Source organism: Chanodichthys erythropterus, chromosome 18 (assembly GCF_024489055.1).
Source record: "Chanodichthys erythropterus isolate Z2021 chromosome 18, ASM2448905v1, whole genome shotgun sequence".
Classification (NCBI taxonomy): Eukaryota; Metazoa; Chordata; class Actinopteri; order Cypriniformes; family Xenocyprididae; genus Chanodichthys; species Chanodichthys erythropterus.
The window spans coordinates 31636417-31657679 of record NC_090238.1 but is presented as its reverse complement, the minus strand read 5'-3'; the positions used below and the strand labels follow the sequence as shown (position 1 = coordinate 31657679).

General features: G+C 37.5%; 1 protein-coding gene across 2 annotated transcripts; it reads left to right on the top strand.

The window, feature by feature from the left end:
• Positions 1-12098: 12098 nt before the first annotated feature.
• klf11b (Kruppel like factor 11b) lies at positions 12099-16807 on the top strand. Of its 2 annotated transcripts, none has more exons than XM_067368031.1 (4): positions 12099-12294; positions 13317-13571; positions 15242-16025; positions 16105-16807. In XM_067368031.1, the coding sequence occupies exons 1-4, from the start codon at positions 12253-12255 to the stop codon at positions 16398-16400; spliced, it is 1377 nt and encodes a 458-aa protein (XP_067224132.1). In that variant the 5' UTR covers positions 12099-12252; the 3' UTR covers positions 16401-16807. The 2 variants fall into 2 exon arrangements, with proteins under 2 accessions (XP_067224132.1, XP_067224133.1); XM_067368032.1 differs by lacking the exon at positions 12099-12294 and adding an exon at positions 12371-13234.
• The last annotated feature ends 4456 nt before the right edge of the window (positions 16808-21263 follow it).

The window sequence follows — 21263 nt, the reverse complement described above, 5'->3', positions numbered from 1 at the left end:
TGATTACCATAGTTCCTGTTGCTGGCGCCGTATCAGTTTTGCCCCCCAAAAAACAGATGCACGTATCTTTAACAATCATCAAATAAGCAGTGTTACATTTTGCTTATTTGGTAACCCAGTAACCATTATATGATGCCCCATAAACTGCTGTTACTTTGATTGTATGAGATATTCATTCTTTCTGTTGTCGTGATGAAATGTACAGGTTTTTAATAATTTTGAAAATGCTTCTAAATATTTTCTAAATAACTCAAACACTCTTTTGCATCATTTATTGTGTATATATTTATTACTGGGATGGGACTTTTTTTTTATAACTATAGCAAGAAGCTAGTTTTCTAAAGTATCTTTTTTAATTTTTAAATGAAATCATTCTAAATGATCTATTTATGCAAATGGGAATATTTTTAGTTTGTTATTAATGTCTGATTTGGTTTTAACATGCATATTTATGTGTTCTTATATGCAAAGATATTATTTTCCTTTACTTTAGTCAGACATGTTTCCTTTTGTATCAAATACACATCTTAAGCTTCAATAAAAGCCACTTGGGACTGTGTATTTTATTTGGCTGTCTGTGTGTCCTGTGGTTTTCAGCTAGCTGTATCCAAAGCAGTTGTCATGGAAACAGGCTGTGCTCCAATAGCCCATCTGTCTGATGGACAGGAAGAGGCCGGCTAAATAGAGAGTGTCTTGAATCAGAAGTGGCCTCAAATACCCCCTCAACCTCATTTACCTCCTTTAAGTTTCTTCTTGAAGAAAATATTCACTCTTCGATGACCAGATGACCTGTAATGCACACAAAATTATATTTTAATACAGGTCAGGTGACGTGAATAACATTGATTATAAAGCTGTATTTGGAGCTGCATACTAGTATACTACTCTTACTACAAGCATATCTTTCTAAGGCAGAAATAGTAAGAGTTGTATGCTAGTATGTGGTTTCTGAATACAGCAATTATTTGAATTTCATGTGTTGAGATCTGAGTGACTTTGACATAAGCCAAATAGTGATTGCTAGATGATTGGGGCAGAGTTAGCCTGGATGCCAGCTGAACTTAGCCCCGCCCACAACATTTTGAGGTCGGGGAGTTCGGTCTGGACTCGATCCGTAGAGGAGTAATTATGCCCGAACAGAAACTGTTCGGACCAATCACATTTGTCAGGGCGATGATTGACAGATTATCACCAGAAACGTAATCAGCCACGTCATCAAAGAGCGCTTGGGTTGAATTAGTTTACAACAATGATGGCTGTTGTTGAAGAACTGAGATGTGTAGATTTCGCCATCGCGTCCGTTATAGAAGATATCGACAGCACATTAATTGGCAAGTACTCCGTGTATACTTATTCTCTTTACAACACCGGCAAAGATTGTTTACGCTCATCTTCTACTAGTTCCAGCATGTGTGCAGTTGAGTTCTGTTGACAACTATGCGTCACTCAACATACATCACTTACTCTGTAGCTCTGATTGGTTGTAGGTCTATCCAATTGAGGTCTTTCCTGGATTGGTTGAAATACGCCCCCATAATCAAAGCCCAATGGAGCAGTATCAGACTCATATTCGAACTAGCATTGAGTATGACCACGTCAGGCTAGGGCAGAGTATCTCCAAAAATGAAAAGTCTTGTAGGGTGATCGAAGTATGAAGTGGTTAGTACCTAGCAAAAGAGGTGCAAGGAAGGACAACCAGGGTCATTGGCGAGCGTGGGGAGCAAAGGCTAGCCCGTCTGGTCTGATCACACAGAAGAGCTACTGTAGCTCAAATTGCTAAAAAACGTAATGCTGCCCATTATAGAAAGGTGTCAGAACACATAGTGCATCGCAGTTTGCTGTGTATGGGGCTGAGACTGGTCAGAGTGCCCATGATGACCCCCGTAAAAGCACCTACAGTGGCACATGAGCATCAGAATTGGGCCATGGAGCAATGAAAGTCTGATGTATCACGTTTTCTTTCAGATCAGGTGAATGGCCAGGTGTGTGTGTGTGTGTCGTTTTTCTGGAGACGAGATGGCAGCAGGTTTCACAATGGGAAGACGACAAGCCGGTAGATGGAGTGTTATGCCCTGGCCGATGTTCTGCTGGGAAACTCTGGGTCCAGGCATTCACGTGGATGTTACTTTAATGCTGCGTTCACACCGAACGCGTCTGGGGCGTCAAATTCGCGCCAGACGCGTCTAGTTGGACGCTTGAACATTTTAAGTTCTTTTTCATTTTAATTCTTGTCTCGATAAAAATATAATGACACATCATAGGGCTCAGGGTGGCCACACACAGCGACATCTTTGTTCTGGTCTCCACCACTGATCACATCATAAACACGTTACTACCAAAGCAGAGTCCCTGATTGGTTAACGCGCCGCGAATTTACGCCAAAGTTCGGATTTTTGATTCGCGCCGCAGGACAACTAGACGCGCGTTTACATTGACTTAACATGTAAATCAGACGCCTCAGACGTCCCAGACGCGTTCGGTGTGAACGCAGCATAACACTTGTCACCTAGCTAAAGATTGTTTTCCATGTACACCCCTTCATGACAGTGGTGTTTCCTGATGGTGGTGGTGGCCTCTTACAACAGGATAATGTACCCTGTCACACTGAAAAAAATTGTTCATGAGATATTTGAGGAACATGACAAAGAGTTCAAGGTGTTGCCCTGACATGGATGTGCTGGACTAACAAAATCTATGGAGGCCTTACCTCTCAACTTGCAGGATTTAAAGGATCTGCTGCTAACATCTTGGAGCCAGATACCACAGCACACCTTCAGGGGTCTATATATACACAATCAGGCATAACATTATGACCACCTTCCTAATATTGTCTTGGTCCCCCTTTTGCTGCCAAAACAGCCCTGACCCGTCGAGGCATGGACTTCACTAGACCCCTGAAGGTGTGCTGTGGTATCTGGACCAACATGTTAGCAGCAGATGTAAGTCCTGTATGTTGCGAGGTGCAACCTCCATGGATCGGACTTGTTTGCTTGGCACATCCCACAGATGCTCGACTGGAGTGAGATCTGGGGAGGTCAAGTCAACATCTCAAACTTGTTGCTGTGCTCTTCAAACCATTCCTGAACCATTTTAGCTTTGTGGCAGGGTGCATTATCCTGCTGAAAGAGGCCACAGCCACCAGAGAATACTGTTTCCATGAAAGGGTGTTCATGGTCTGCAACAATACTTAGGTAGTTGGTACATGTCAAAGTAAAGTTTCCCAGCAGAACATTACTCAAAGCATCACACTGCCTCCCCCGATATGCCTTCTTCCCATAGTGCATCTTGGTGCCATGGGTTCCCCAGGTAAGCGACACACACACCCGGCCATCCATGTGATGTAAAAGAAAATGTTATTTATCAGACCAGACCACCTTCTTCCATTGCTCCGTGGTCCAGTTCTGATGCTCACGTGTCCACTGTTGGCTCTTTCGGTGGTGGACAGGGGTCAGCATGGGCACCCTGACTGGTCTGCAGCTATACAGCCCCATACGCAACAAACTGTGATGCACTCGTTACATTATGAGAACAAATTCGTTAAATTATAAGAAAAATGTCGTCAAATTTCGAGAAAAAAGTCGAGATAAAATGTTGAGAATAAAGTCATTAAATTATGAGAAAAAAGTTGTTAAATTGAGAACTTTTTTCTCGTAATTTAACGAGTTTATTCTCAACATTTTATCTCGACTTTTTTCTCGAAATTTAACAACTTTATTCTCGAGATGGTTTTATTTTTTTATTATTGCTTGGCCCTAATCCTCTATAATAATCTTCTATAATAATGGTTGCGAATGGGGGGAAAAGTAAAAAATAATGCATCCATCCATAAAAAAAGTAATACATACAACTCCATGGGGTTAATTAAGGCCTTCTGAATCGAAGTGATGTGTTTTTGTAAGAAAAATATCCATATTTAAAACTTTAGAAATTCAAATAACTAGCCGTACACAGAATGCGCAAGTCGACTTGTGCCAAATGAGTAACCCTTGATGCGATGTATGACGTAGGATGTTGGAGCATTGTAAGCTTAGACACCTCTTGCAGTTGAAAGGCTGTGCAACAAATTTAAGGATATATCGCCCTGACTATCGGCTGTTTTTAAACCATCGATTATTGGCCGATATATCGGTGCATCTTTAAAAATATAAAATCCATGTGTACTTATTCCCTTCGCAATTTGCAGTGCCCTACGGACAGAACATATATGATCCCTGTGATCTGGAGTCTCACTAAAGATGCCTGATGACTTTGGAAGATCCAAAACGTTTTTCCACTTGTTACTGATGTCATAATTCCAAGAAAGTAAATTGTTTTGGATGACTGATGACTTGTAGTTATGTTATTTAGCGCTTGACTTAACTTTTATTTAATATCAGAGCTCCATTTTCAAAATACTTTCTCCAGGATTTTCCTCAATTCCTGCAAGCAAGTAAATTCCCCAGTTCACACTCTTACTGTTTGTGATATTGACAGAGTAACTCTTTCCCATACATACACTAATCTAGAACAAATCAAACTGTCACAGTGATGGATCTACTGTATGTAAAAAAAACAAAACTTTAAATCTTTCCTGTAGGTGTCATTCCTCTCCACCTGTTGTTTATGGTTTTGTGGATGCTTTTTTCAAATGGAGGAGGAGCTTTTATACAAATGTTCATTGGTCGGTTCCATTGCCATTGTTTTTTCAATAAGCATAAATACTTGGTGTTGACATTCATTTGAAGCACTGAAAATAACTTTAGTGTACGTGTATACTTATGGTATGTATATAAAATGTATATTTTGTGCACCTTTCTACACAAGGAAATGAATTCAAATGCTGAATCAAACCCCCAAATGGTTCTTGAACTTCACTTGCTTTGTGTTTGAACAGACACAATTGAAAAATTCCCAAAACTTCCAAACATGTCAATTTGGTCACATTTATATAAACGTATAGGTGTGTTTGATTAGGGTAGCAGCTGAACTTTGCAGGACAGCGGCTCTCGAAGGACCGACGCTAACCATCTTTGCTATAAAAGAACACTACTTTTCAAGTGCCCTTATATAATATTTGGAAATGTTGATGAGTCTGACATGAAACATTTGTGACATGTTCAGGCATATCCCAATGATGTGACTAAGAATGTGATTAAAGGTACATTTGAAAATATGCCTCACAAGGTATTTCATGCGAAATCACAGAAGATTGTTTACTGACTCCACTATGTCCTAGTCTTACATTGTCTTTATAGATTATATTGACTTTTTATGACAGCATAAAGTGTGATTTGTATGACTTCTGTGCACAATAACAGATCAGATCTTTATGACTGGATCTCAAAAAACAAATCATAAACTTGCATGTAATGTGTATGTGATGTGTTGTTCTTAAACACCTCCATCATGAAGAAATCAACACAAATGTTTGGGCTTTTGTAGATAAGAATCACTTAAAAACACTTTAATTATAACTGACATGTCTAGCAAAGGAAAATACTGGAAAGTACAGTGACAAACCAGTCAGATCTGTATAGTTTGGATGGGATCTTACACAACTGAAAATTGTTTTTAATGTTGTCTTTTATCATTAAGGGACAAATTGTGAAGTAAATTTAATCTTAAAGCATGACTTGCATAAACTGTATTCTCATCTCAACCATCTACAAGTCACATATGTCACTACGCACAGCAGACCAGATGACTTTGACAAATGTGCCACTCAGCACCTCACATACCTCAGAACAGGATCTGTTCTAAAACAAAACTGACGTTCAGTCCCAATCATGCCCTTTCACCCAGATACACACCCACTGTAGTGAAGCAAGTGAGGAGTTTCTGTTGATCAGCCTGTTGTTGAGTTCTACAAGCATCTGAATTGCCTGTAAGTGCTGCCAAAACACACACACACACACGCACCCAATACGTTTTAATGACCGCTGATGATGAAGAACCTCAGCTTAAGTCTTCAGATCTAAATAAGAGAAATACGGAATATATGTAGTATACATATATGTTATATATTGAAGAGACCAGTTTGTGTGCATAATACAACAACACCTCAAGCACAGTAGTATATTTAACACCTCTAAAAATAACTGACCCACGCTCTTCTCTAGACTGAGGCTGTTACGTGAGAACTGGTGTCGGGTGCTGGGAGGACTGGGACGGGTGGGAATGGGTTGACGTGAATAACCTTTCCTCTAGTTTCCTTGCTTTCTCTCTCTCAGTCTAGCTCACTTGTATCACAAGCATGCCTCCCGCTCCTATCATAACTCCTACATTTCCCACACACCTCAGGCCGTAATGCTGTTGGCAGAACAATCGGTCACTACAGCACAGACTGTCTGTGCTTACGTGATGCATTCTTCTGCCACTTTCCTAAGTGATATGTGGACTCACATCCTAGAAGGCCAGTTGAGGAGGATGTTTACTGCTATTCTGATTGCTTATGTAGTAATTTGACTCATTTCATTGATTAGAGAAGTGATTCCCAACCCGGAGGAACCGCAAATTATGAAAGCTTGTTTCAGCCATGGAATAATAAAAAAGATAACTGCTACTTTTTATCTCACAATTCTGACTTATTTTCTCAGAAATGTGAGATATAAAGTCGCAATTGCGAGTTATACAGTCTAATTCTAAGGGAAAAAAGACTGACTTTTTTCTCAGAATTGTGAGTTTATGGCCTGGTTTCACAGACAGGGCTTACGCCAAGCCTGGATTAGACCTTAGTTCAGTTAGGGCATTTAAAAAACATCACTGCATCTTGAGACAAAACAATGGCACTGACATTTTAAGATATGTCAGAGCAAGTTGCTTTCAGTTAAAAAAGCTCAAACATGCATTTTAGTCTAGGACTAGCTTAAAGGTGCTAAATAGGATGTTTTGTTTTATACATTTTTGCAATATTACTTGAAACTGTCTTTACTAACTGATAAAAGATTATTTATTAGGTGCACTGAAAAGAATAATATTAATATACATCATTTGTGCACGAGGTAGGGCCTTAAAAACATCAGCCAATCGTTTACGCGATCATCGCGTAAACGATTGGCCCTCTGGCTTGTCAATCACTGCAGTGACGTTCCTCGTGAGAGACGCGCTCCAGTAACTTTCCACACTCCACAGACGCCGCATGCAATGTTTTTGTCAGGAGACAGGAGTAACAACTACAGATTATGAGTTACCTGCGGTGAGTCCGACATAATGAATCCACTAACACGACACAGTGAATGCCGGTGGTAAACACTTGTGTTCCAATACTCGTGCACGAGTTTTGGGAGGCGTTCCTTTGAAATGAGCTGTGAAGGAGGGGGGTTGTTCTTACGCATGCGCTCATTTCAGAAACTCAGTAACAGTCTTTGGTTTCTCAGTCGACGAAAAAATCCTCTCTATCACCTTTAAGCCTTGTCTGTGAAACCAAGGGTATATCTTACAATTCTGATTTTATAACTCACAATTGCGACTTTATATCATACAATTCTAAGAATAAGAAGGCAGAATTGCGAGATATAAACCCACAATTGCGAGAAAAAATAGTTAGAATTGTGATAAAATGTAAAAAAGGTGCAATTGCCTTTTTTATTTTTTATTCAGTGTCGGAAGAAAGCTTCCATTGCAAATAAATCTCAAGTGGGTTTAAATGGTTAGTTCACCCAAAAATGAAAATTCTGTCATTTATTACTCACGCTCATGCCGTTCCACACCCATTAGACTTTTGTTAATCTTCGGAACGCAAATTGAGATATTTTAGTTGAAATCCGATGGCTCTGTGAGGCCTGCATAGGGAGCAATGACATTTCCTCTTTCAAGATCCATAAAGGTACTTAAACATATTTAAATCAGTTCATGCGAGTACAGTGGTTCAATATTAATATTATAAAGCAACAAGAATATTTTTGGTGCACAAAAAAAAAACGAAATAACAAATTATTTAGTGATGGACGATTTCAAAACACACCTTCAGGAAGCTTCAGAGCATAAATGAATCAGTGTGTCGAATCAGCTGTTTGGAGCGCCAAAGTCACGTGACAACAGCAGTTTGGTGGTTGGACATGCAATCTGAATCATGATTCGATACGCTGATTCATTATGCTCCGAATCTTCCTGAAGCAGTGTTTTGAAAACGGCCATCACTAAGTCAGTCATTATTAATTTTTTTTTTTGGCGCAGCAAAAAAATTCTCGTTGCTTTATAGTATTAATATTGAACCACTGTACTCAAATGAACTGATTTAAATATGTTTTTAGTACATTAATGGATCTTGAAAGAGGAAGTGTCATTGCTGGCTATGGAGGCCTCACTGAGCCATCGGATTTCAACTAAAATATCTTAATTTGTATTCAGAAGATTAACGAAGGTCTTACGGGCGTGGAACGGCATGAGGGTAAGTAATAAATGACAGAATTTTCATTTTTGGGTAAACTAACCCTTTAAGGGGATTATTAAAAATATTGGGATTTTTTTTTAAAAATTTAATTAAAATTAAACTAAAATGTTAGGGCTCAATCAAAAGTTTAAAATCATAAAGATTTATATTCATATTTATTTAACAGGCTTAAAAAATAACGATACATTTCCCCCATTTTTTTGTCCCATCCTCAAGTGTCTCTAATTAAACCAAATTGATATAATATTAAAATAAAAATAAAATAAAATTCTTGAACTGCTTCTGTTTGAGAGGACGTTACTTGGGAAATCTATTTTTCACCCACAGTATTGATTTTTTAAAGACATATGTGTCTTTGATTGGCTACAATGATCAACGCACGGCAGCGTTTGAAAGCACACAAAAGTGTTTGAATTTGAAAGCGTTTGAAAGCAGGCGTCTATCAAAAGCTCCCATATGTATCTGTGTAAGTGCTTGGTGTAGAGCTTTACTGATGATTATTTACAACATTTTTACAGCGTTGATCATTGTAGCTAATCACAGACATATCCGATGAGCCGTGAACACAATAGCCAATCAGAGGTGTTTATGAATCTGCTAAACAGCCCTCAAAGCATTACATTTTTTAAATTTCAGTTCCGGGTAGAGAACTCTACACTATAAATATTGCATATATTTGTATTAGAGTTAAAAGATATACATTTTGGCTTCCAATTTTATTTATCTTAATGAGAGCTATCCTTTTTTAATTCTTTTGATCCTATAAATCTTAATACATTTAAAAATGATGACATTACCATCTAATTCCAGTTATTTTAGATATTGCTGTGATCAACAGAATGAATTAATTCATAACATTCTGTCACATAGATTCACATATTCCTGAGAATAGACCCCGACCACCTTCATGCTGGTTTTCTATTGGAACATATTATTTCATGAATATTTCATTTACTAAAATAATGCAATTTAGGGGTGTAGAGATCACCATAAAATATTTTTCCATTAATATCTCAAATTTTAAAGGGTTAGTTCAAAAAAAGGGTCATCAATTACTCACAAAATATTGATCAGGGAAAATAAACAGAAGCTTAACTGTACTTGCTTGAAACGCAAGAACAAACCTGATACGTAACACATGAGAATGAACCTCGTTTCTCACACATCAAGCAAACTGGCTTGGGCTTCTGTTTAACACAAGTAATGTGTGATGAATGTTTATGTTAATAAAGCCTAAATTCAATCTGTTCATCATATAAAGCGATTGTGTCTCTTCAGAAAAATTGGACTAATCCGCTTAATTCATATGGATTAGTTTTACAATTACAATGACTTTTTATTAACTTTTTGAAGCATCAAAGTGGTAGTTGCATAGCTGTCTATGGAGGTACAGAAAACTCACAGATTTAATCAAAAATATCTTCATTTGTGTTCCAAAGATGAATCAAAGTCTTACGGGTTTGGAACGACATGAGGATGAATAAATGATGACAGAATGTTCATTTTTGGATGAACTAACCCTTCAAGGAAATTCTATTCATTTTTTTAAATTATTTCCTGACAACTAAAATGACTGATAAATGGCTTAAGGTCGAGATAACATGCTTGGAAACCTGACCGTGTTCATGCTCAGTCTCTCAGTACCAGTGTGTATTTCTAGCAGGAACTGAAAAAGATATTCCCTGAACAGATTTTTTGTTCGAAGAACAGCCTCATCGACAGCACTTTTACAAAATCGTCTATCACCTGCGGTCAGAACAACCTGACATTTTCCAGGACTCACTTAAATGACCCATCGACTCACTTAAATGTCACTGCTTCTAAAGGCAGATGAATGAGTTAGTGTTACCCCATCCTCTCAGAGAGGGTGTGACTAAAAAAAACTCATGAATTCAGGCAAGACGAGCGGATTTTACAGAGATGGTTTCATCCACCTCACAACTCCAATAATTATTGCTTTTCAAAAAAGGCCATTAAATGGGTTCAAATCAGACCAGAGATTGAGGTAAGACTGTTTATTGTACTATCACAGTATCATAAAAATTGTTGCTCTTTCATATTTGAGGTTTTGAGTAAAACATTCAAACTGTTCTGGGCCTAAAGTGTTGTAACTTGAACACAGTCTATAACATTGCAGGATATATATATATATATATATATATATATATATATATATATATATATATATATATATATATATATATATATATATATTACAGGAAACAATAGTAAATTTCCAGACCTAGAAATTAATATAATCATTTATTTTTTATTTATTTTTTTTGCAAGGACAATTTCTATCTGTGTGTTTATTTACATATTCGTTCAGTTATGATAAGCATCTGGAAAGTCATGGAAATTCACTGTTCATTTGCATTCAGTTGTGTGCAGTCATATTTATAAATTATCTATTAATTTGTTCAAAAATACATTAAAAAGAGAATCTGAATCTGAACTGCGCTTATACAGCATTTATTATTCTTTGTTAATGTTAATTTCAACATTTACTAATACATTATTAAAAGCTTGTTAACATTAGTTAATGCACTGTGAACATGAACAAACAATGAACTGTATTTTCATTAACTAACGTTAACGAAAATTAGTAAATACAATAATAAATGTATTGTTCACGGTTAGTTCATGTTAGTTAATACATCAACTAATTTTTAACTAATGAACCTTATTGTAAAGTGTTACCAAAAATATCTTATTAAAAGGCTGAAATAGCAAGAAGCTATTTCGTTATAATGAAAGAATCACCTTCACACTACACGTGTTAATGTAAATGAGTTAAAAGTAAATGAGTTAAAAATAGCACATATTTAGCTCTTTTAAGAGTAACTTTAAGAAAACTCGGTTTTCAGGAATCAAAAATTCTTGATATTTGTTAAAAAATTAAGTGAAAAATTGAGTTGAACCGTATTATTATTAAAAAAATTACAGTGAAAACATTTTTTAAAACATTATCGTAGATTATTATTATTATTAAGTGTATTACTAAGTGTATTCAGTGTGCAAGGAAAGTATTTTAATTCTTAATGATTAAACCACTATACACTCATCCTAATAATCATTACTCATGCAGGTTAATGTTATTACATTAAATGTTAAGGCTACAATAAAGTCTGTTGTATAACAATGAGGTCAATTAGTAAACGTTAATGCATTAATATTAATGAGCAATGCATACACAAGCAAAAAGTTAAAAATACACCTGTATAATATTACTTTTTTTTTAAATAACGTATTAGTACATATTATTAACACTAAGATTAATAAATGCTTTAGAAGTATTTGTCGTTGTTAGCTCTTGTTAATAATGTTAATAATATCAAATACCAATTAATCGTTAATGTTATTAATAAAGTTGGTTGTGAGTGTTTTTGCTTCTCCGTGGCTGCTAAGCTAATTTAGCTCCTCGTGCTGTGTGTTCACCTATAGCTGTTACCTGTTTAAGATGACTAGATGCACAAACATGTTGCACATTTATATAGCCCCTAAAGGCTGCGACCTTTCGCCCAGTTACGTCCTCTCAGTTCAGCGAGTTTACAGCGACACTGTTGACTCCCTCCACACGCCCATCAGCAGCCACGCACCCCTCTTCCTCCAATCGCTCGCCTATCACGCACTGATCACGCGCCGGCCTTCACACCATTGGTCAAGGTCTCACACACATTTGTTTTTCATTGGTGGCGTGTTGCCACCCGCCAAGACTGTTGTGGATTTTGTTTTCTTTTTTTTCTGAGGCTTGTTTTACTCAGCTGCTGGTAAAAGCGAACTGAATTCCGGTGTGAGTCGCGTCACTGAACGGGCGGAGCAGCTTCATGTCTTTGTTCTGCGCTACTTTTCATTTAATAATTTTTCATACGTTTGAATAGATGTCAACACGTCAGTTTTCTAACATGGAAGAATTATGTGGGGTAAGAGCGGAATATCTCTTTATATAACATCTAATATACGTATTTTTTTTTTTTAAATGAGTTGCTTGTGATTTACTGACACTGACTGGTTATTGTTGATTGTGTTTAACTGGTAATAGAACTGACGTCAACTCTCACTTAATGTTACATTGTAACTGATTTAGAATCACGAAATGTTATAATGTATCTAAACACTGTAAAGTTCCAAAAACATGCGTACGCCTTTCAGTTGACTGGCTCTGTTCTAATAAACAATAAACGTCTGTTGTAGACAGTATACAAACATTCGTTTTCAGTGGGCACCGTTATTCCTGTCAGCCTCATTTAACCCTCAATTAATCATTGTGTGCATCTTAATTCTCTTGTCACGTCTTTATTTTTTACTTTTATCATGTTTTTCATCAGTCTCTTTTGTTGTTAAATTATTTTGACTAGTGTAATTCTAGTGTTACATATTTATTAAACTTTAAATATATTTGGTGACAGTTGAGTTTTAAAAAAAATATTTAAACTTAGGAATATGGACCATTTCCCATCATTGCATTCTATTTTGGTTGAGATACTGCACACTATGTGCAAAAGTGAATCAGGTGCTTAAAAAAAACTATGGATGCTGCTCACTATTGGTGTTATTTTTTTGAAGAGCAGTGGACGGGAGGGGCTTGCAATCAGTCAAAGTTTTCTGGCCTCTGGCACCGCTCCCGTGTCTATCAGGGGGTTTCAAGTTTTGCTCACAGCCATTTCACATGGCCAGCTTGTGAGCACGTCATTGTTTTGGCTTTATTTGGCAGTGGGAGGTGACTTCAGCCTAGTAATAGAGGGTCACTGCAGACGGGCTGCGTTAAAAAGGGCTCCTCTGTTAAAGTGTCATACTGCTTCTGGATCCATGAATAGATAAAGACAGAGAACGACTTATTCAGGTCCACCCAGCAGCTGAGCTGTATGTGTCAAAGCAACCAGAGGGTTTTATTTAGTCTTTAACACATTACGTTACATTGGTTTTCTTTTCTTGTGGTTCTCAGGGAGCTCGGATGGAGGTGTGTGAGGATTTTTTTGAAGGGAAAAAGCACAGTGAGCACTCTTCATGCAGTGTTCTGGAATACAATGATCTTGAGGCTGCTGAAGCTCTGGTCTACATGAGCTTCTGGAGTCAGATGTCTCCAAAACCCAGTGCCTTCAAACCTCGCCCTCTCACACCAGCGTCAGACTCCTGCGATTCTCTCCTGCCCCCCGAACCACCAGAGACCCCGAGGGACTTTGTCTCGCTCTCTTCACTGGTAAGCAATGATCTGCTAGAAGGTAAAATATGTACACATCAAGCTCTGATTAATTTGTTAACATTCACACGGGGAACCTCACGGTCCTCTTCCGCCGCACAGCATAGCACAAAGCTCTTATCAGAACCGGATTTGTTTGCTGAAAACTTTGGGAGGGTTTATGAGACCCTGGACAGGTGGTGGTGTTGAGATAAGCTACATCTGCAAACTGAACTTCAGCACAGGCTCCTTTACTGTGATTACACGACTCACCTGTGCTGTAATGATGCTGAGAGGTGAATGGACAGAATATACAGCAGTGATATTGTGAATAAAGCATCCATAAGGAAATTCCACAAGTTGATTTAGTTATGCACCAATATTATAAAGGCGGATACGATAAGCTGATTAATATTTTCATGTTATGGTCGGGAAAATGATGAATGGACAATATTAAAATTCTATGCTATTTTAAGAAAATTAAAAAAAAAAATTCATACATGAATTTAGGTGTAAAAACATCATCATGTAAAATATGAAAAATTTATATTAATTTTGCAGTGTATTTATATTAACATTTAACAGTGTTATTAAATTATTAGTGTTTTTTAAAGATTAACTATATGTGAGCGTCAAAAGATGGCAATGATAATCTAAATGTAAAAATGGGGAAAAAATGAGTATGCACAATTAAATATACAAATCTCAAAATCAATATCCATTTTTTCATACTGTACATTGTTTATAATGTGTTAATTTAAGTTTAGTTTTTAGTCTTTTATTTTTTATTTACTTTGCCAATTTTAAAATCACCCATTTATCACTTATCGATCATAATATGGAAAAATATATTATTGGTTTATCTGTATTGGCCATTTTAATGTAATATTGGTGCACTCCTTAAAAATCTAAATTACATTTAACAATGTTAAATTATTTAGTGCTAAATTATTTTAGATTAATATTTATCTGTATTTTATGTTAGGCAGCGGTGATATTTTCTTGGCGATAGATGCTATTTACACTAAGTGCAAATAGCAATATATTCTATTTACGCTAAGTGACAATAGCAGCATTTTCTTAGCAATGCGCTATTTACGCTAGGTGAAAATTGCGAAAGATTCTATTTACAACATGTAAAAGTATCAGTTCAGAGTAAATAGTAATTAGATGCTATCTATACTTTATATTCGCAGATACTATTTTCACCTCAGTATATTTGTACATTTACAGGATGCAATAATATCAGAGTGTAAATGATTATATTTATTAAAATTATTAAATGGATACTTCCTTATTGGGAGAATAAAAACCCTCCCTACATCTTCCTCTAACCCCACCCGAAACACACTTAATATTATTAAACACTCGTTCGCAGTTTATTTCCACTTTTAGAACATTACTTTCATTTTTATTGAAAATAAATGCGAGCTCGGCAAAAGGCGGCTCCGAACCCGCGTCAATCGCCAGGTGTGCAAGCTTCGTTACTGCTGTACCACTTAAGACGCTGAATTTTGCAGTCTTTTCAAAACTTGAGTGGCCCAACCAGACATTGGTGGGCGGAGCTAATGTAAATAGCGTTTGCCCACAAGGGGCGCTCTTTGCACTTAGTGTAAATAGACACTCTGTTTATGTTATTGCTATTTATATATTGTGCTCCTCTTAACTTTTATTGTCTTCTCTCCTCACAGTGTATGACCCCACCACACAGCCCCAGCTTTACTGAGACCTCCAACACCACATCAGTGCCAGCTTCCCCCTCCCCACTTACCCGGCCCTGTCCCATCCTCCCCAGTCCGAGAGCTGCATGCCCCACCATGGCCTCCATCACTCAGTTGCCCTCTTCTGGGGAGCCTACAGAAAAGACCACACCCCTGCCTTGCAGAGCCATGGCAACCAGTGTAATACGCCACACGGCCGACAGCTCCCTGTATCAGAACATTCCACAAAAGACTGTTTCTTCATCACCCTCCCTGTCCTGCCAACCCCAGACCGACACCACGACGGCATGCCAAAACAGCAGCAGACTTCTTCCTAAGGATGACAAGTGCTCCATTACATCATCTCCACAGCCGCCGCCCCCAACCTCCAGTCCACCAATCATATGCCAGATGTTCCCGGTGGCCCAACCTGGAGTCATCTCAGCGACGTTTATTCAGAAGCCCAGCCCCGGGGTGAAGTCTATCTTACCACAGCCTCTCCTGATGGGCTCTCCCGTGCCTCAGGGCACGGTGATGTTCGTGATGCCCCAGTCGACAGTGTCTTCGGCTCCACAGTGCCAACAGACTGTTATGACCCTAGGGAACACCAAGCTCCTGCCTCTGGCTCCCGCGCCTGTTTACGTGCCCTCGGGGCAGAACAGCACCACGCAGGTCGACTTCTCCCGCAGGCGCAACTACGTCTGCAGTTTCCCAGGATGTCGAAAGACCTATTTCAAAAGCTCTCACCTAAAGGCGCATCTCAGAACCCACACAGGTAAATAGTGATCAGTGTGTTGCATCAACCTTTAAAGTCTAGCTTAAGCAGGTCATCTAACATGTCTTCTGTCTTCCAGGAGAGAAACCTTTTAGCTGCAACTGGGAAGGCTGCGATAAGAAATTCGCTCGCTCTGACGAGCTCTCCCGGCATCGGCGAACACACACGGGGGAAAAGAAGTTCGTCTGCCCGGTGTGTGACCGGCGGTTTATGCGCAGCGACCACCTCACCAAGCACGCACGGCGACACATGACCACCAAGAAGATCCCATCCTGGCAAACGGAGGTGCGGAACCTCAACAAGATCACCGCAGCCAAGGCCTTGCCCACTGGCACAGCACTACCGGTCAGCATGTTGCTACCAGCCTCAAACTGACTGTGATGGAGACTGAACTCTAAACCCTCACTAATCTTATGCAGGGACTCGTTTTATGAGGGCAAGGCTGCTGATTCTCTCATGGGCAAAAAACGTGATTATGCACTGGACTCTTTGCTGCACATATTTCGCACTCTGCAACGGAACATTTTGTTTACTGTTGTGTAAAAGATTTATGCACTCTTTTGCCAAAGTCTTTGTACCATGTTTGTCTTAAAATTTATTCCTTTTTCTTCTTCTTCTTTTTGTATACATTTATATGTACATATCTAATGGAAATGTATGATGTATGTTAAACTACACAAAATTAGAAAAATATGTAAAAATGTATATGTGGATAATTATCTACACTGTGATTATCATATAATACTTTTATTTAATACTCATTTTTTTATTAAACAATGAAGATTCAGTGTGTTTTTTGTGATTTTCTTAAGCACTCAAGACTTGTCAAGACTGTTGTTCTGCTTTCACTGCTCTTGGCGGTAACAGAATTTACTCACATTGCTGACATGATGCATCACTTCCTGTTGGATTCGTGAGGTCTGTGTACTGGAAATTTTGTCTCATGCATCAGCTAAAATCTCAGCAGCAAGTTGACAAGTCATTTCGTTGGCTGCCATTAGCTCAGAAAAAACTTAACAAAGTTGCTTTTTATTTAAAATAAACTCCTCTGAATGAACAATATATCATTAGTTTATTATAAAAACACTTTCTCTTATATTTTTATATATATATATATATATATATATATATATATATATATATATATATATATATATATATATATATATATATATAAATTATAAGTGATGTCTTTTTATGATAAAAAGCCTTCTTCATTTGCCAAACCAATACTAGTTTTGCAAAGGACATTGCGAAATTACAAAAAAAAAGAAAAAAATGTTTTGTTCCTTATTGCTCACCTCAGGCGGGGAATAAATCGTGTGTTTTCCAGTACTAATGTTCCCAAAGAGATGGAGTCCGGATGTGTGTAATTATTGCTCAGACCGCTGTCACACAGAGAAAATATGCAGGGGCGCGCTCCCGCGTTTAAACAATGGCCAATCAGATTACAAGACTAGCTGTAGTTGTGGGAGGCGCGACCAATCAGCTTTTAGAAAGCTGCCCCGCCTCCTGCCTTACTGACACACTTCTTTTCCAAACCATGAAAAAGCCTTCACTCGACTGTCTAATAATGCAGCAACAGCGATACCGTGTGGCTAATAGCGTAATGTCTTTTTTCTTCATCTTGGAAAGGCGAGAAAGTAATAAAAAAAAAAAAGTAATAATACATTTCTGCAAACATATGCCAGGCAGTTTAATATTGTTTAAAATACTGATGGGACAAAACGAGTTACAAAACTTATCTACTCTTCCATTTTGTGAATGTGTTTAACTTTATCATGTTGGGTGCTTTCTTTATCACTCAACACGAAAATAACAAAATATTTATCAAATATATTGACAAATCTAACTTGAATTAATGAATGGGGACTACAGGATGCCTTCATACAGATTCATTCATCTCCATCCACTGAGTTCACTTCAGAAATGGAGAAATTGTCTTCAGTGTGAAAAGATGGATCTCAAAATCACACAGTCAGTGCTGTAAAGGGTTCAAATATGCAAAATATGCTGGAAAATCAAAGAATTTGCAGGACCTGGAGGATTTTTCTGAAGAATGTAGGGCAGTTTAACAGCTCAGGACAAATCAAGGGTATGTAAACTTTTGAGCGGGGTCATTTTGTTGTTGTTGTCTTGTGGACTATATGTAAAACATCCTTTATGTAAAATAATGCAGTTAAAATAATTAACATTTTGCAGATTCTGTTCACAAACTTTCAAGCAGCACTGCATCATATGTGTTAAATGCAGGAGCCATTTCGTTTTTCAAGGTGTTGCTATAGCTACTACCTAAAATGAACAAAGACATTTTTAAATGCCCCTTTTTACAAGATGTAATATGAGTCTCTGGTGACCCCAGAATGTGTCTGTGAAGTTTCAGCTCAAAATACCCCACAGATCATTTATTATAGTTTGTCAAATTTCCCCTATTTGGGTGTGAGCAAAAACACACCGTTTTTGTGTGTCCCTTTAAATGCAAATAAGCTGCTGCTCCCGCCCCCCTTTCCAGAAGAGGGTGGAGCTTTAACAGCTCATGCTTCGGTTGCTCAACAACAACAAAGCTGGAGAATCTCATGCAGCCAAAATGAGGATTGTCAGTAACGGTGTTCAGCCTTACATTGTTCAAACCGGAGTCTGACACTGATGGAGAGACTCAGGAAGAAGTTACAACTTTTAGAATGAAAATGGCCATTTCTGAATGGTTAGTGGATAAATGTATGTAGTTGCTGTGGAGTTGATTCAACTCATCGACTAGCATGTGCCGTCATGGTAATCTTTTGTGCAAATCCAGCGTTGAATTGACCCTCGTTTGTGAAGCAGCACTCTTCCTCTTCTCTAAAGCCGCCCAACATGACCTTGTCCCATTTGTTGCGTGTTCTCGGGGGCGGGTTTATGTAAATTTTGGGGTTTGTGATTTCACCAACTCAGGAAGAAGCTTGTTGTAGTCCCTACCAGCTGTTTGTTGTAGTCCTTAAAAACTGATTTCTGTAAAAGAAAATATCTCCCTTTGCATTGAACTTTGAGTATCATAACTTTGCAGATGTTGTTTATGCTCAAACAGCAACATTACACACTAACTAAAGTTAAACAAGTGAAATCATAATCAAGGACTCCTTAAAGAAAACTTCACTATACCTGATTAATTGCAACTGAGAAATGTAGATTTTCATTGTGTGTCTCAAAAGAAACTGTATTCAGCATTATGGAGGCCATTCAATCTGCTGAACATATACATCAGCGTAGTTTAGAGTAGCTGGGGCCTCCATGGAGCCACTAAAAACTGCTGATGTGCATTCCTGTCTTAGACGGGTGGAGGATTTTGGAAATGTGGTCAGGAAATGGAACTAAATTATCCACTCCATATGTTTTTCTCTCAGGCAAGCTGCTTTACAGAATAATATTCAATGAAAAAAAAAATGTCAAAAAGTACATGTTTTATACCATTGAGGGATAAACAATCTCTTAAAGAATTAAGGCAGCGGCGATGGACTGTATAAATAGGCCATATATATGCTTTAAAATGAAACATTTCATGCTATAATATCAGTGATATATATAAAAATGATTCACAATGCTTTGTAGTGATCAATAAACCTTCTCATACATGATTTTCTCTTTTCTTAGCTGTCTCAGCAGATCATTAATTTGTTTGTTAACTAAACTCCCTCTCGATTGTGTTCATCAGGTCTTCTTCTGAAGCATCATACATGATGGGCAACGCCAGAGATGAGCCACCACCAATTCCGTAACCTCTAAAAAGAATACAAAAGAGGATTTCATATAGTTAATACAGGGGTTTTTCCTTTTCACTAGAAACTAAAATCATCAAATGATAAAAAGTATTGTAAAATACATCAATATTTATTTTTCTTTTAATTAACCTCTAACATTAAAAAAAGGATTTCATGTTGTGTTCCGGTCATTTTGACCCAGAAAGGATTTTCGTTTCCCAAAAATACTAGTTAATGTTATCACATTGGCCTTGCTCACACAGTATATAACAACTTTACAAATTTTCTTTGATCATTTTAGTACTTTTTTGGGTTTCCCCCCCACCTTACATATGTTTCCAGTCAAAAAATGCTAAAAAACAAAAAACAAAAAAATGCTTATAAATCTTTTATTTGGTTATTATTCAATCTTTTTATCAACTTGCGTTCTTTCAGTTTCCACAGGTTTTGTATTTCTTTTTGGAACTTACTGATCTGAGCTTATGCACCTCATATTTTAATAAGCTAGAGTCGTTTTTTTTTACTCAAAAACTGAGGTGCATAAAGAATTAAAACACCTTTGCTAACTGAAAGAAAACAAGTTGACAAAAATATTGAACCCAGAATTTGGTGATAATGTAGCATAATGAGAGATTTACAAACAATTTGACAAGTTTGGTCAAGGGAACACCAAATTAGGTAAATTACTTTCTTATCACAGCACCAGGTTAAAGGGTTAGTTCACCCAAAAATGAAAATTCTGTTATTAATTACTCACCCTCATGTCGTTCCACACCCGTAAGACCTTCGTTCATCTTCAGAACACAAATTATGATATTTTTGATAAAATCCGATGGCTTACTGAGGCCTGCATTGCCAGCAAGATAATTAACACTTTCAATGCCCAGAAAGGTACTAAAGACATATTTAAAACAGTTCATGTGACTACAGTGATTCAACCTTAATGTTATGAAGCGGCAAGAATACTTTTTGTTGTCCAAAAAATACAAAATAACGACTTTATGACAATATCTAGTGATGGGTGATTTCAAAACACTGCTTCATAAGGCTTTAAAAATCTTTTGTTTCGAATCAGTGGTTCAGAGCATAAAAGTCACGTGATTTCAGTAAATGAGGCTTCATTACATCGTAAGTGAGTGTTTCGAAATTTCAATGGTTCACCACTGGGGGGTGTGACTTTGGCAGTTTGATACACACTCTGAACCACTGATTCGAAACAAAAGATTTGTAAAGCTTCGAAGCTTCATGAAGCAGTGTTTTGAAATCGCTCATCACTAGATATTGTTGAATGAAGTCATTATTTGGTTTTTCTGGCGCACAAAAAGTATTCTCATCGCTTCATAACATTAAGGTTGAACCACTGTAGTCACATGAACTGTTTTAAATATGTCTTTAGTAGCTTTCTAGGCAATGAAAGTGTTAATTTTCTTGCTGGCAATGCAGGCCTCACTGAACCAACGGATTTTATCAAAAATACCTTAATTTGTGTTCTGAAGATGAACGA